This window comes from Ostrea edulis, chromosome 4, assembly GCF_947568905.1.
Source record: "Ostrea edulis chromosome 4, xbOstEdul1.1, whole genome shotgun sequence".
Taxonomy (NCBI): domain Eukaryota; kingdom Metazoa; phylum Mollusca; class Bivalvia; order Ostreida; family Ostreidae; genus Ostrea; species Ostrea edulis.
This window is the reverse complement of record NC_079167.1, coordinates 13,442,955-13,459,314: the sequence shown is the minus strand read 5'-3', so window position 1 is coordinate 13,459,314 and position 16,360 is coordinate 13,442,955. Positions and strand designations below refer to the sequence as shown.

The window sequence follows — 16,360 nt, the reverse complement described above, 5'->3', positions numbered from 1 at the left end:
CAATATTTTTTTTAGATTGACAGTGACCTAGACCTTGTCTAAATCATAGGCTAGCAATCTTTGTACCAAGTATGAGCTAAATTTCAAGTTCTTCATTATAAAGTGGTGACATTTTTTCCCATTTTGAACTAATGACTTGCACATTAGCAAAATGACCATATGGTTGTCTTTGGGTTATTACAGTCTGATATATATAACAAACTTAATTGTGTCATGTGTAAACCTTAACTAATGTTTCTGCATTACAAAGACATGTCATGTATACATGACCAAGATTTCTTTTATTTGAGATTACGACTTATAACCTAATAACATAATTAACCTTTGTACGAATATCTACCGTTTTCTCATTACGGAGCTAGATAGCCTACAGACAGTAGGATGGACAGTAAGCAGCCAGCCATGATACTTTGTTTGCAATTACTACGCACCCAGACTAACTACGAGTAACTAGGTGTTCAGAAGTAAAGAAAAATATTCTAAAGACAAGATGAATTTTCAGTATATTAGACAAATAGTCCCATTCTTTCTTGGGCTTGAACCCATGACCCAGGAATAATGAATCTTAGTTTTGGTACAGGCCTCAAAGCTCATTTTAATCTTTTTTTCATCATCTACATGTTCAGGACTATTTAAAGAAGAATGTCCTTAAAGAGTTACATTTTCTCTGCATGACAGAGCTTTAGAGCCTCAACCCCTATAGCTATTATGGATCACAAATTCCACAATAACTCATCTTCACTAGCCAAGGCTTTATGATCCACTCTACTTCTCTACAACAAGTGGAGTGGACTGTAAACCCTTGGCTAGAAAAGATGACAATAATTATACACTCAGTTTGTCTGCTAAATATTCAGGAGTACTGGAAATTCAAATATTCAATTCATTATTACCTTCATTGTGAGTTTTGTAGTGGTCTCCAAGGAAATCATGTATAAGTTTAATGAATAATCATGGTTTCAATGAAGACGATGAAAATGTTCCAACATTTACGCATGGAACATGACATGTTTTTGCCTACTTTTATGCAGTTTCTGTTGTAATATAAACTCCTGTGGAAAAAAAACAACCTTGCCACAAGTGTTTTTCGTCACCATCCAAAGGAAGTATCAATACCCTGGGTTATTTCCCCCAATGAAAATAGAATGCATGAACAAAAAAAAAAAAAAGAAAAAAAAGAAGAAAATGCTACTCACATACAATGTCTGCATAAAATACAGGAACCTCATTGCCATGATATGCTATAATCTGACAGGCATGAGAGGATTTAGAGACAAACAATATCTATTAAGCAATTTTTTTTCTGCATCTATCCTTTGTTACCCTCTGAAAATGGTCAATGCAGCGTCAATATCATAGAAATAACTCATATTTGAAAATGAAAAAAAGACATAACAAAAATTGAAATCAAATTTATCACAGTCCACCTAGAATATACACTTAATATCCCAACAAAACAATAAATGCATTAATGAAAATATGTGTCTTCTGTTACGCAATTAAATCATTCTTATATACATGTAGTCACAAGTATTCCTGAATTGAAATGCATTTAAAGATGTCAGTGCTAATAATGCATACATTATATTTTCAATATATTTTAAAGTAAAAAATGTAAAATGCAGTGTATATAACCCCAGTATGTAAAATACAGTGTATTTACCAACAGGCAAAATTCTGCTACCCACAAGATAATACTGCTTGAGTAACATACTGTGAATCACATGTACTACAACATATGATGCACCTGTCAGGAAATTCACATTCCACAAATAGGTCATCATGGTATACTTTTGGACCACAATATACAGTTTGATGACCCTAAAGTGATATAAACTACTAAAAATAATATTCTTTATCAATATGTCTTCTGTTTAAGCATGAAAATGAGCACCACATCTGATCCGGTTTGTGTTTATGTGCTGATTGTACAGTTGAGTGATTTTACTCCTGTTGGAACAAGCCTTCCTTGAACATCCTCTGCCACTCTGCTCCCTCAGGGTAGACAAAGTCAGCCAGGGCCTGGTCCTTAATTCCCACCACATACCCAGCGGCCTATAGTAACACAAAGTACAATCACGATCCAATCATTTATCTCCTAATAAAAATGTATGTAGCATATTATCTGGGATTGTACTAAAAAAATAATAATACATGCACTAGTGCATGTTTTATTTGAAAGTTTACACAACTGATTTGAAAATTACACACAATAGATTTGAATGTTTAGATGTAATGTGAAAGATCTACCTTTGGTGCAATGTATCTTCCTCCTTTGATGACAACTGGTGCCAACATGTGCTCATGAAGGTGATCAGCAAACTCGATCATTCTATGTTAAAGGGAGATAACTATCAATCATCGGAACAATTCAAAATGTGTAACAAAACAATGTACATGTAGAGAGATTAGAATTGTTTACTTATTCTACTAAAATACATGTATATCTACCAAAGCTCTGGCTTTTATTGAAAAAAAAAGTGATTCAGAATGGTGTTTACTTTTTGCTTCAACTTTATTTACAAACCTGTTTTCCATGGTCCCAGAAACCGACACAAAGTCAAACATGGCGAGGTGCTGGACAAGTTCACACAGTGCCACACCCCCTGCATGTGGACACACAGGAACTGAAGGAGGGACAAATAAATAATAGAAAATTAAAAGCATGATATAATGGAAGTTGCCATTGTTGGGATGTAGAGATACATGTGATTTCTGATTAATGTCATTGGTTTGACAAACAGCAGCATTACAGGACTTTGAAATTTGGCAGCAGATAAGAACAAACCTTTGTATTTAGCAGCCAACAGAATAACAGCAAGGACCTCATTGACTCCACCTAATCGACAAGCATCAATCTGACAGTACTGCATTGCCTTGGCTTTAAGGAACTGTTTAAACATAACCCTGTTCTGACACATCTCTCCCGTGGCTACTCCTATACCCAGTGGCAAAAGAGCCTGCAATAAAGACCAATCTGTACTTAACTGCTTCTAATCATGAATTCTATTTCTAAAGTCAAATTTTGAAAGAAGTTCAAAACAATATACTATGGTGATTATCAAATGCCATGGTGCAGTGTTTAGTTAATATATAATATATGTACAAGATATCACCATTAAATTCATATTACAGCACTTAAATGATTATTATACAAGTAAAGCACTTCATATATGACCTCTGACCTCTGCTATGGCAGCATGCCCCATGACATCATCAGGGTTGGTGGGCTCCTCTATCCACAGAATCTTGTAGTCTGCCATTTGCTTCATCCAATCAATGGCCTCCTGGACCTCCCACCTTTGGTTTGCATCAACCATCTGTATCAAATAATCGAATTAATTTCTGTCTCAAAAATTCTCTCACCTTCAGTCTTAAATGACCTCTTGTATCGAACAACCAAATTCTTTTGTATCAAACAATCAAATTACCACCTGTCTCAAACAATGCACATCTACTCTGAAGCGTAAGTTTGTAATTTTTTGGCAATATAGAAAAAAAATGTTGTTTTCATGTTTATTATATGTTTAGTGATGAAAAATACAACATTGACTGAAATAAAAGAAAAAGAAAAAAAAAAGAATGATTATCAATGGATCTGGTTACAATTTTATATTACACTTTTTAATTCATATAGTTGGAAATTAACTATTTTACAATAAAACTAGAACTGTTCTATAAGCAGGACTGATACTCCCACAGGGCAGACTGGATGGTGGGAAATAGTGAATTTGTGCTCACCGAAGAACAAATGGTTTTGAAGATATACCCTGGACAATGTTTTTTTAAAAAAGATATACTCTGGACAATGACAACATAATACCCACCCCACTGAAAATGGAACAAGATGTGTTTGTGAAACACAAATGCCCCCGATAATGGCCAATTCCGAAGATGGCCAAGGTCACAAGGGCAAATATCTTGGTACCAGTAGAAAGATCTTGTCAAAAGAAATGCTCATGTACAATATGAAAGCTCTAATATTTACCATTTAGAAGTTATGACCAATGTAAAAACAAAAATTAAAGTAGGTCAAATGTCAAGGTCAAAAGGTTCAATACCAACGGAAAGATCTTGTAACAAGGAATACTCATGTGAAATATTAAAGCTCTATCACTTATTGTTCAAAAGGTATTAGCAAGGTTAAAGTTTTCAAAAAGTAGGTCAAATTCCAAGGTCAAGGTCACAGGGTCAAAAATGTTGGTACCCATGGAAAGGTCTTGTCACAAGGAATACTTAAGTGAAATATTAAAGCTCTATCACTTACTGTTCAAAAGGTATTAGCAAGGTTAAAGTTTTCAAAAAGTAGGTCAAATTCCAAGGTCAAGGGTAAAAAATGTTGGTACCCACGGAAAGGTCTTGTCACAAGGAATATTCATGTGAAATATCAAAGTTCTATCACTTACTGTTCAAAAGGTATTTGCAAGGATAAAGTTTTAAAAAAATAGGTCAAACGAATATGGATTTAAGTTACAGTGTATGTGTACAAAACTATGAATATGGATTTAAGTTACAGTGTATGTGAAAAAACTATGAATATGGATTTAAGTTACAGTGTATGTGTATAAAACTATAAATATGGATTTAAGTTCTATCACAACACATTTCACTGTGGTTATCTTGTTTTCTCATCTTTTTTATTTTGAATAATTCTCTTGCAACCCCATATTTTTAAATCTGTCATAAAGGTAGTGGGAAGTGGAAGGGGGAGGGGGTGTCTACAGGGATACCTTATTCATGTTAAACTTGCCTTTAATTCAATACAGAAACATCATATAATAAATGTGCTACATGACGTGTCATCATCAGTTATCATTGAATCTCGTTACATATCTAGGCGAAAATTTTACAATTGTGACCAAATCACGAAACTGATTGATCAACAACATAAAAGTAGAATTTTTGCTGATAAAGGAAAACCACAGAGCAGCTTTCCACAAAATAGTGTATCAATAAATCTATTTTTAGACAAACCCATGAAATTTGAACAGTATATCAAAACATACAGTAAGGTACCATTGTACAGTACGTGTTTTTAGATGATCTACAATATTTCCTAATTCTCAATAACATTAAGGAATCACTTCTAAAAGACAGGGCACAGTTTTTCAGCACTTACAGACACCTTTTTGTTCAACATCAAAGAGGTCAATGTACAAATGTACATATACTTGCCAGCAGCATATCCTCTTTAATGGTCTCTCTAAATATTTTGGCTCGTCTGACATCATCCTTTACATCTCCTCCTACTTTCATTTTAAATCTAGGGAGAAAATGACAGATAGTTTCACATTTACAGTTCTGAATATATACTCATTAATATCTGAGTGTTTCATGAGATTATTCTGATCTTTCAAATGACTTATTGCTCTACAATGTTAAAGATATGTTAAAAAAATCCAAAAAAACCTACCTTGTCCATCCAGCAGCCATTGCCTCTGTTGCGAGCTGTATTAAAGAAAATAAATGGAACAATTAATTGGAATGTATAATTGCACATAAGTGTAAAATAAAATTTCCCCAGTATATAAAAATTTAAGAGGGTATCCATGGAAGAATCAACAATGCCTATGATTAAGGTGTCACATAGTTCCCATAAAAACCAGATAGTTCCTAATAATACAGACATCACATGGTGCAACAGTTCCCATCAAAACCAGACAATGCCTATAATACAGATGTCACACCTCCCACTAAAACCAGACATTCTTATAATACAGATGTCACACCTCCCACTAAAACCAGACAGTGCCTATAATACAGATGTCACACTCCCAATAAAACCAGACAGTTCTTATAATACAGATGTCACACCTCCCACTAAAACCCGACAGTTCTTATAATACAGATGTCACACCTCCCACTAAAACCCGACAGTTCTTATAATATAAATGTCACACCTCCCACTAAAACCAGACAGTTCCTATAATACAGATGCCACACCTCCCACTAAAACCAGACAGTGCCTATAATACAGATGTCAAACCTCCCACTAAAACCACAGTTCCCATAATACAGATGTCACACCTCCCACTAAAACCAGACAGTTCCTATAATACAGATGTCACACCTCCCACTAAAACCAGACAGTTTTTATAATACAGATGTCACACCTCCCACTTAAACCAGACAGTTCTTATAATACTGATGTCACACCTCCCACTAAAACCAGACAGTGCCTATAATTAAGATGTCACACCTCCCACTAAAACCACAGTTCCCATAATACAGATGTCACACCTCCCACTAAAACCAGACAGTTCCTATAATACAGATGTCACACCTCCCACTAAAACCAGACAGTTCCTGTAATACAGATGTCACACCTCCCACTAAAACCAGACAGTTCCTATAATACAGATGTCACACCTCCCACTAAAACCAGACAGTTCCTATAATACAGATGTCACACCTCCCACTAAAACCAGACATTCTTATAATACAGATGTCACACCTCCCACTAAAACCAGACAGTAAAACTAGACAATCGAGGCAGGTTATTAACAAATAATTGATATTGCACTGGTTTCAACGGTCTTTTTTAAAGTCAGCATTTCGCAAATTCTATGGTCGGTATAACGATTTGATTTACAAATACATGTCATTAGGTCAAATGCTGTCTGACATGTTTTATACCAGTTGTAACGTCATTCTTTACAAACTAAATTTGATTACGGATTACACCATTTATCTGATCAACGGCAGGTGAGACTGGTCAACATAGGATGCTTACTCCTCTTAAGCACCTGAGCCCACCTCTGATGTGTCTAGGGGTTTGTGTTTTCCCTACTCTTAATCTTGTATTCTTTATAGGAATTATGAGACTGATCACTGTTCATTATCTTCACTTTTTCATTTACATTAACCAAGGTTTTATCAGTAATAAACCTGTGCAGTTTCAACGCATATTTCCTAGGCAGTGCTGGCTTTTCAACTTGACACAGTTTATACCTATATACATGTATCACAAAATATGACTACTACTGTATATACTTGCCTATAAGTCGGATTTTTGGGAGTCAATTTTTGGTCCAAAACTCTATGTCCGACTTATAGGCGCGTCCTAAGAAGATTGGTATTTTTCTAGGCGGCGTAATGTAGTGATTTTTTTAAACAACTCCGACGATTATCATGGACTACCACACAAATGATTATTGTTCAAGTATTTACATATTTTTACCTTGTTTAAAATTATTTACATACCGGTAACTAATACTTTCAATTCAACTAATCTATCGTTTATCGGTAAACGTGAATTACGAACCCGATTTAATATTGAAATATTCATGTGTATGCCGGCTGAAATGTATTTCATAAAAGATTGAATATTGTTAACAGATAATTTAGATCATCATTCTTGACTCTTGAAAACTCTATTGTTGATACAATGAATTATACTGGAACCCCACAATAACCGCGAGGCGCGTGCCACTAAGTAAACGCGGTGTCAGGTACTGGTAATTAGGAGACCATAATTGCATAGGTGAACAAGGGATCATCGTCCATAATAGATCAAGGGTTGCGTTTAAACCCCAAACAAATATGGCTTGGATATTGAGCACCTCATAATTATTAATTTCTCAAAATATTTTTTGAAACATAGGTAAAAACACAAGAGCATTGACTTGAAATTGTCAACCGATTCTGAAAAAAATTTGTACCGACTTATAAGCGGGTCAATGGCAAATTCCTACAAAATAACCTTAAAAAATACAACCGACTTATAGGCGAGTATATACGGTATATATTGCGGAATCATCATTGTTCGAGGGGGTCAATATTAGAGGGTTGCCTTGCTGCAGAACTGTAGCTCTTCGAAAAAAATTGCGTTGACAGATCAGTCTGTCAACATAATTTTTTCCAGAGAGCTACAGTTCTGCTGCTAAGGGTAGCCCAAAATTTCGTGGGGATGTAATTTCGTGTGTAACATCAATCTTAAAACCAATCTGTTCTGCAGCTAAGGATAGCCCAAAATTTCGTGGGGATGTAATTTCGTGTGTAACTTCAATCTTAAAACCAATCTCTACAAATATTGATCCTCCACAAACAATGATGAGTTCACAGTATAAGGAATATATGTTTCAGTTGTTTGTGATATGGGGCTTCACTGATTAATACAAATTACCTATATTGTTTATATACCTCCATGATACACCGTACAAACAACTTAGATATTTTTTCCTTTTTCAATAACTTCTACTGTTTGTTTACGGTATATCAGTTTATCCTTGATCATTAAAATGTTAAGTGGGAAAAAAAATTTGATGTTCCATTAGCTGCTTTTTATGGACATGCAGCCTCTTAATTGTTTTGTCAAGACATATGTCCTACAGGTCAGCATCTAATTCAGTAAGTCATGGTTGTACTGTACTTTATGATAAAGGTCAGTCTTTATTGCTATATCATTTCTGATATTCCCTCTATGATTAATATTCAATGCTTAGAGTTGTTAAAAAATTGACTACCTTTTTAATTTTCTCGTCAGAGTATCCCAGCCATCCACAGGAAGTGGTGTAAGCAGGGAAACCGTTAGCCAGGAGCTCCTCCTCTACAACACATCAAACCCCAAACACAGTGCAGCAGTAAATTCTGCCTTTCATAAGTACGTGTACATGTGATATCAAATAAGTTGACCCTTGAATGCACTGCTTGTCTGAATCACAATTTGGCATTTACCAGATTGAATATCTCAATTATATGTACATAAATTTCACATGTACTTGCAATATATCACCACATAAATCATGCAGGAATTTAATTCACTTCAATGAATAATTACAATTATTTGGGGTGATAAGCAGATTAACTCTAAGCTAATTAACCCCCCTCCCCCACAATACATATGTAGAATCTCATACCTCTTGCTTTCTTTCCATCTTGCTTACTCTTTAATATTTCTAAAGAATAAAAAACATTTTATTAAACATTATGAAGTTTGGTGGAGACAGTCCTGTAAATTGCTATTCATAATTGTTTAATTGAAACCAATACTAGTTTTATTTTGGAGGAAAACGATGTCAAGTAAAAATAATATCAAAGGAATGTGTTGTAGGGAATTGATATGTTTCTTAGGATAGATGGATTTGCAGGGACAATGGATTTTAATTCAATATGCTTAAAATTCATGAAGGAAAATTGAAAAGGTGCATTTACCTAATGCTTCCTCTTTAGTCAACGTATCAGACCTACAAAGTTAGGACATAATCAGAGTATTCCTTGACACAGAGCACCTTCTTTACTCTACAAAGTTAGGACATAATCAGAGTATTCCTTGACACAGAGCACCTTCTTTACTCTACAAAGTTAGGACATAATCAGAGTATTCCTTGACACAGAGCACCTTCTTTACTCTACAAAGTTAGGACATAATCAGAGTATTCCTTGACACAGAGCACCTTCTTTACTCTACAAAGTTTGGACATAATCAGAGTATTCCTTGACACAGAGCACCTTCTTTACTCTACAAAGTTAGGACATAATCAGAGTATTCCTTGACACAGAGCACCTTCTTTACTCTACAAAGTTAGGACATAATCAGAGTATTCCTTGACACAGAGCACCTTCTTTACTCTACAAAGTTAGGACATAATCAGAGTATTCCTTGACACAGAGCACCTTCTTTACTCTACAAAGTTTGGACATAATCAGAGTATTCCTTGACACAGAGCACCTTCTTTACTCTACAAAGTTAGGACATAATCAGAGTATTCCTTGACACAGAGCACCTTCTTTACTCTACAAAGTTAGGACATAATCAGAGTATTCCTTGACACAGAGCACCTTCTTTACTCTACAAAGTTTGGACATAATCAGAGTATTCCTTGACACAGAGCATCTTCTTTACTCTACAAAGTTAGGACATAATCAGAGTATTCCTTGACACAGAGCACCTTCTTTACTCTACAAAGTTAGGACATAATCAGAGTATTCCTTGACACAGAGCACCTTCTTTACTCTACAAAGTTTGGACATAATCAGAGTATTCCTTGACACAGAGCACCTTCTTTACTCTACAAAGTTAGGACATAATCAGAGTATTCCTTGACACAGAGCACCTTCTTTACTCTACAAAGTTAGGACATAATCAGAGTATTCCTTGACACAGAGCACCTTCTTTACTCTACAAAGTTAGGACATAATCAGAGTATTCCTTGACACAGAGCACCTTCTTTACTCTACAAAGTTTGGACATAATCAGAGTATTCCTTGACACAGAGCACCTTCTTTACTCTACAAAGTTAGGACATAATCAGAGTATTCCTTGACACAGAGCACCTTCTTTACTCTACAAAGTTAGGACATAATCAGAGTATTCCTTGACACAGAGCACCTTCTTTACTCTACAAAGTTTGGACATAATCAGAGTATTCCTTGACACAGAGCATCTTCTTTACTCTACAAAGTTAGGACATAATCAGAGTATTCCTTGACACAGAGCACCTTCTTTACTCTACAAAGTTAGGACATAATCAGAGTATTCCTTGACACAGAGCACCTTCTTTACTCTACAAAGTTAGGACATAATCAGAGTATTCCTTGACACAGAGCACCTTCTTTACTCTACAAAGTTAGGACATAATCAGAGTATTCCTTGACACAGAGCACCTTCTTTACTCTACAAAGTTAGGACATAATCAGAGTATTCCTTGACACAGAGCACCTTCTTTACTCTACAAAGTTTGGACATAATCAGAGTATTCCTTGACACAGAGCACCTTCTTTACTCTACAAAGTTAGGACATAATCAGAGTATTCCTTGACACAGAGCACCTTCTTTACTCTACAAAGTTAGGACATAATCAGAGTATTCCTTGACACAGAGCACCTTCTTTACTCTACAAAGTTAGGACATAATCAGAGTATTCCTTGACACAGAGCACCTTCTTTACTCTACAAAGTTTGGACATAATCAGAGTATTCCTTGACACAGAGCACCTTCTTTACTCTACAAAGTTAGGACATAATCAGAGTATTCCTTGACACAGAGCACCTTCTTTACTCTACAAAGTTAGGACATAATCAGAGTATTCCTTGACACAGAGCACCTTCTTTACTCTACAAAGTTTGGACATAATCAGAGTATTCCTTGACACAGAGCATCTTCTTTACTCTACAAAGTTAGGACATAATCAGAGTATTCCTTGACACAGAGCACCTTCTTTACTCTACAAAGTTAGGACATAATCAGAGTATTCCTTGATACAGAGCACCTTCTTTACTCTACAAAGTTAGGACATAATCAGAGTATTCCTTGATACAGAGCACCTTCTTTACTCTACAAAGTTTGGACATAATCAGAGTATTCCTTGACACAGAGCACCTTCTTTACTCTACAAAGTTAGGATATAATCAGAGTATTCCTTGACACAGAGCACCTTCTTTACTCTACAAAGTTAGGACATAATCAGAGTATTCCTTGACACAGAGCACCTTCTTTACTCTACAAAGTTTGGACATAATCAGAGTATTCCTTGACACAGAGCACCTTCTTTACTCTACAAAGTTTGGACATAATCAGAGTATTCCTTGACACAGAGCACCTTCTTTACTCTACAAAGTTAGGACATAATCAGAGTATTCCTTGACACAGAGCACCTTCTTTACTCTACAAAGTTAGGACATAATCAGAGTATTCCTTGACACAGAGCACCTTCTTTACTCTACAAAGTTAGGACATAATCAGAGTATTCCTTGACACAGAGCACCTTCTTTACTCTACAAAGTTTGGACATAATCAGAGTATTCCTTGACACAGAGCACCTTCTTTACTCTACAAAGTTAGGACATAATCAGAGTATTCCTTGACACAGAGCACCTTCTTTACTCTACAAAGTTAGGACATAATCAGAGTATTCCTTGACACAGAGCACCTTCTTTACTCTACAAAGTTTGGACATAATCAGAGTATTCCTTGACACAGAGCATCTTCTTTACTCTACAAAGTTAGGACATAATCAGAGTATTCCTTGACACAGAGCACCTTCTTTACTCTACAAAGTTAGGACATAATCAGAGTATTCCTTGATACAGAGCACCTTCTTTACTCTACAAAGTTAGGACATAATCAGAGTATTCCTTGATACAGAGCACCTTCTTTACTCTACAAAGTTTGGACATAATCAGAGTATTCCTTGACACAGAGCACCTTCTTTACTCTACAAAGTTAGGACATAATCAGAGTATTCCTTGACACAGAGCACCTTCTTTACTCTACAAAGTTAGGACATAATCAGAGTATTCCTTGACACAGAGCACCTTCTTTACTCTTTATTTGGACATAATCAGAGTATTCCTTGACACAGAGCACCTTCTTTACTCTTTAAAGGAAAATGTAAGCACTTGTCTTCAACTTACATGTATCTAAAATCAATGGTAGACACAAGCTTCTCAGGTTCCTATAAAAAACATTGTGTATATCGATTACCAGCAAATTCTGCACACAAAGAATATACGAGTATACATCAATGAAATGGTGTTACATGTACATACATTTACAGAAACTTCGGAGATGGCTAAAATAAACTTTCTTGTTTACAATTCCTTTATTTTGCTTTTGATTAGAGAATGATTCTCTTTTTGTTATAAACAAGTCTTCATAATTTCATAATACCTTACCATATCCACAAGCAATTTCCAAAGAGGCTGAAACAAATAATATTACATCCAATTGAAATCAAACTGAGTATATTGGTACCATGTTGTAGTAAGCAAGCACATAATTTTTGAAATCCCCAAATATTAATTTTTAGAAAGAGACATACGAAAAGCAATAATTTGAATAGAAAACAACCTTGTTTTCAATTTTGGCCCACAAATCCCACAATGCATTTACAATGGCTGCAGTTGCTAAGTGAATCACTCCTTTTTCTGGACCAAGCTGAAAAAAAAAATAAATCAGAATTTCTTGTTGAGTTATTGAGTAGATAATAATGACATGATGCACTGCATATATTTCTAATTTATCATGAAACCTTGCTTCTCAGAAATTGAAAACACACACCCATCTTATTTGATCCTCGCTGACTAGGGACTGCCAGAAACTTCCAAAGTCATCAAAGATGTCCTTCAGCTGCTGACCCACTAACATCTTCTCAAACACCTCCACAGCGCAGCAAACTGCAGACAGTACATTTCATTTAGAATAATTGCAACTAGATTATCCTAAATCACAGGGATACTAAAGATATTTTGTTACCAGGTATTTCAAAATAGTTTTGCACAATGTCTTTTTAAGTGTACATGCATTTATAAAAAGAAACTACTGATACAGTGAAAATAAATAATAAAAATTAAGAATATCGATATAAAAAACTAAATTTATATAAGTATAAAAGAAATTAAGATAAAGTATATGACAAAATTCTGGAATGTTTACACATAAAGTTTTAAGTTGGGGTGTAATGATACACCGGTATACTGCAATATTCACAAAAATCGTACCAAAACACGGTACAAAAATCGTATACCTCTGTACTGCGACATATCACATTTTCATCATTCAACTGTTTAAGAACAAAACTGTAAACAGATGACCAGAACCCTTACATGTACACTATTTTATTTACTCAGTCTCAATTTAGCAAAAAATCAAGTCACTTTGTCATTTCTTTTTAAAAGAACCTAATCAGTAATATTAAGGTGATTTTCTTTATTTACTTATGTAGTTTATGTTTATACCTCAGTTATATTCAGTTGCTCATTTCGATAAACAGTGTCTCATTTTAAAACAGATAGGCACAAATTATTGAATATATCATGAAATTTTTAAAGTGAGATATCATCATACATATTGTGATACTCTCTCAATGTACAATGTATTACGATACGCTTCAGCCATTACACCCCTATTAAAACCATCCCTAAATGAAAATGAAAAGTTATTGCAATGCTGTATTCATAGGTGTATATGGAGTTACCAAGCACAATGGTATAGAAATTGAGGGTTATACATGTTATATAGGTAACACAAAGCATTTGCTAATCTCTGGTCATCTGCTACTTTTGATCACCACTATGCAAGTCGAGGCCTACCTATGTGGTTTCCTCGCCCGACAGTAAATGTGGTGCCATTCCCCTCAAGGGTGGAGTCTGTCTTTATGGTGACATATGGACATGAATAATCTGGGGCTTTGTGCTAAAAGCAGACATACATGTATATAATTGTATGGATGGCATGACACTACATACTGTTATTCTAAACTGGGCAACACTACAGGCTGGCAATGTCTGTGTCAAAAGCTATTCAACCTCAATGTATTTTACCAATGTCTGTCCCTCTGCCATTAGCAAATGTTGATCCGTAAGCAGTTATGTCAGAATCGGTTTTCATGGTGACATAAGCTGCTGAGTAATCAGGAGACTTGTGCTACAAAGCAATATCTGAATGCAGTAACTATAAAAGTGGAGACTGAGAACAGAAACAATGTGGCAAATCAGGTCTGTATGCTTTTCTGGTTGAGCTATGCTAAATTGCAGTAGATGCACAAGATGCTTTCTTTCTCTCTCTGGCCAGTTATTGTCTAACCTACAACACTGACCGAAGCCTACCTATCTGGGTCCCTCGTCCAGCAGTAAATGTGGTTCCGTACGCGGTTATGTCTGAGTCTGTTGTTATGGTGACATAAGCGGCTGAGTAATCGGGACTTTTGTGCTAAAAAGCAATTTGTTCAAAGTATTGAAAGTACTAAGTGACCTGTTTAAGTTCTGAAATACACACAATAGGGCTAAAACGATTCAACGAAATATCGATACTGTTCAATGTAAACGCTCAATTCAATATTCGATTCATTGCCTCGATTTTCGGTTCAATACGTTTATTACAAACGGGTTCAGTAAAATACATCAGTCTCGGCCAGTGCATATTATTTCTACCTGCATGAGGGACAAATTAGCGTCAAATAATGTTCAAACTGTTTGCCTTGAGGTTGACGAAAATAATAATAAACTATATCAGTTTAAACTACAGCGAACAGGAATCTCACCATTTGGCAGTTTTGCTTTTAAAATTATGATTTTGAATCTTGATAATTAATTTTTTCTTCAATGTTATTATTGGTTTCTTCTGTAAATTGTATTGTATTGAAAGTATTGAATCGTGGCATAAGTATTGCAATATGTATCGTATCATGAAGGGGGCGTATCGTTTCAGCCCTAACACATAAAACTCAAGTCATGCACTGGAAGTTTTCCTCCGATACATTGCAAGTGATCTCCAGTAAACAAGTCACATTCTATTTCAAATGCAAGAACAGAAAATTTTTGTAACTTCATCAACTTTATGAAGATATGATTACTTGACAAGTTTGTTGATTGTAAATATATGTATGGAGGTTTCAAACATATCATATTTAGAATGTGCATTTCTTGTGATAATACCTTTCCAACGATACCAGATTTGTTGGCCTTGTAACCTTGACATTGATCTAGTTTTGGGAAATTTTCAAAAAACTTTAACCTTGGTAATCATAAGAGGTACTGCTTCTATTTCTTGTGAGAAGACCTTTCCAACGATACCAGATTTATTGACCTTGTCACCTTGACCTTTGACCCAGTTTTGGGAAATTTTTCAAGAAACTTTAACTTTGGTCATATCTTTTACAACATCATCTTCGCTAAATTGATGTTGTAACATCTTCGCTAGCCAAGGGTGACACTCCACCGTGTTTCTCTTAAAAATTCACAAAGAGAAAAGTAAACACTGTGAGGCATCACCCTTGGCTAGCGAAGATGTAATGTTTAAAATATTTTAGAGAGAGAAAGAGATAGATAGAGAAAGCAATATATCAAATGTAATTTTAAAAAAAAAAATTTAATTATGAAATCAATTCAGATTCACCTGTAAAGCAATCTGTGTTTGAGTAACTTTGAGACCTGAATTCAGACTAAATGCAATACTTGGCTGACCAAATTGTAAAGTCTATAATGATCAATCCAGCAAGCAATTGAAAACTCTACCAGTTTTTTGTAATTAACTGTAATCTTTTCATACACATTGCTATGTACTTTTTGGAGCTCGCTTACCATCGCATCTGATCCATCTTTTTGTAGTGAGGTTGGAAATCGAATATCTTTCACTGTCATAGACGTGATTTTTGTTGGACGTGACATATTTTGGCTTTGGACCGTTCTCTTTCATTCAAGGGGGGCGGGTATCTACACTCATAAGAGTTGTGTATCTGTAGTACTTTCCAACAAAGTTTGTAAGTGTTTTCTTTCAAATTTTGTATTTTGAGTGGAAATGAAATGATCCAATATTCTAAATCATTGCACAATAAATTACTCATTCCTAAATACTGATGTATACTATATGTAGATGGGAGAGTATGAAAATGATAGGAAGAACATCATCCAGTATTTGGAA

General features: G+C 35.1%; 2 protein-coding genes across 4 annotated transcripts in view; both read right to left on the bottom strand.

Annotated features, from left to right (window-relative positions):
* Nucleotides 1-16,360, bottom strand: part of LOC125670354 (solute carrier family 17 member 9-like) — a 960,148-nt gene that overhangs the window by 715,513 nt on the left and 228,275 nt on the right. The gene's annotated exons all lie outside the window — the stretch shown is intronic.
* On the bottom strand, nucleotides 1,398-16,175 carry LOC125671270 (mitochondrial enolase superfamily member 1-like). 2 transcript variants are annotated; one of them, XM_048906841.2, is made up of 16 exons: nucleotides 16,021-16,175; nucleotides 14,032-14,134; nucleotides 13,001-13,116; nucleotides 12,791-12,877; nucleotides 12,616-12,642; nucleotides 12,355-12,395; nucleotides 9,154-9,185; nucleotides 8,859-8,897; nucleotides 8,466-8,548; nucleotides 5,414-5,448; nucleotides 5,176-5,263; nucleotides 3,186-3,320; nucleotides 2,789-2,960; nucleotides 2,528-2,627; nucleotides 2,251-2,332; nucleotides 1,398-2,055 (listed from the first exon to the last, which is right to left on the bottom strand). In XM_048906841.2, exons 1-16 carry the CDS (start codon nucleotides 16,105-16,107, stop codon nucleotides 1,945-1,947), a joined length of 1,338 nt encoding a protein of 445 aa, XP_048762798.2. In that variant the 5' UTR covers nucleotides 16,108-16,175; the 3' UTR covers nucleotides 1,398-1,944. The 2 variants fall into 2 exon arrangements, with proteins under 2 accessions (XP_048762798.2, XP_048762799.2); XM_048906842.2 differs by lacking the exon at nucleotides 14,032-14,134 and adding an exon at nucleotides 14,548-14,650 and having other exon boundaries at nucleotides 16,021-16,165.

What these genes read in the sequence shown, in the direction of transcription:
- LOC125671270 (XM_048906841.2), bottom strand. Translation starts at nt 16,107, where the DNA reads ATGTCACGTCCAACAAAAATCACGTCTATGACAGTGAAAGATATTCGA. An exon ending in ACCATTGATTTTAGATACAT is followed by an intron (nt 9,186 to 12,354) that starts GTAAGTTGAAGA and finishes CTAACTTTGTAG; the next exon opens with GTCTGATACGTTGACTAAAG. An exon ending in GGCATGCTGCCATAGCAGAG is followed by an intron (nt 2,961 to 3,185) that starts GTCAGAGGTCAT and finishes TCTTTATTGCAG; the next exon opens with GCTCTTTTGCCACTGGGTAT.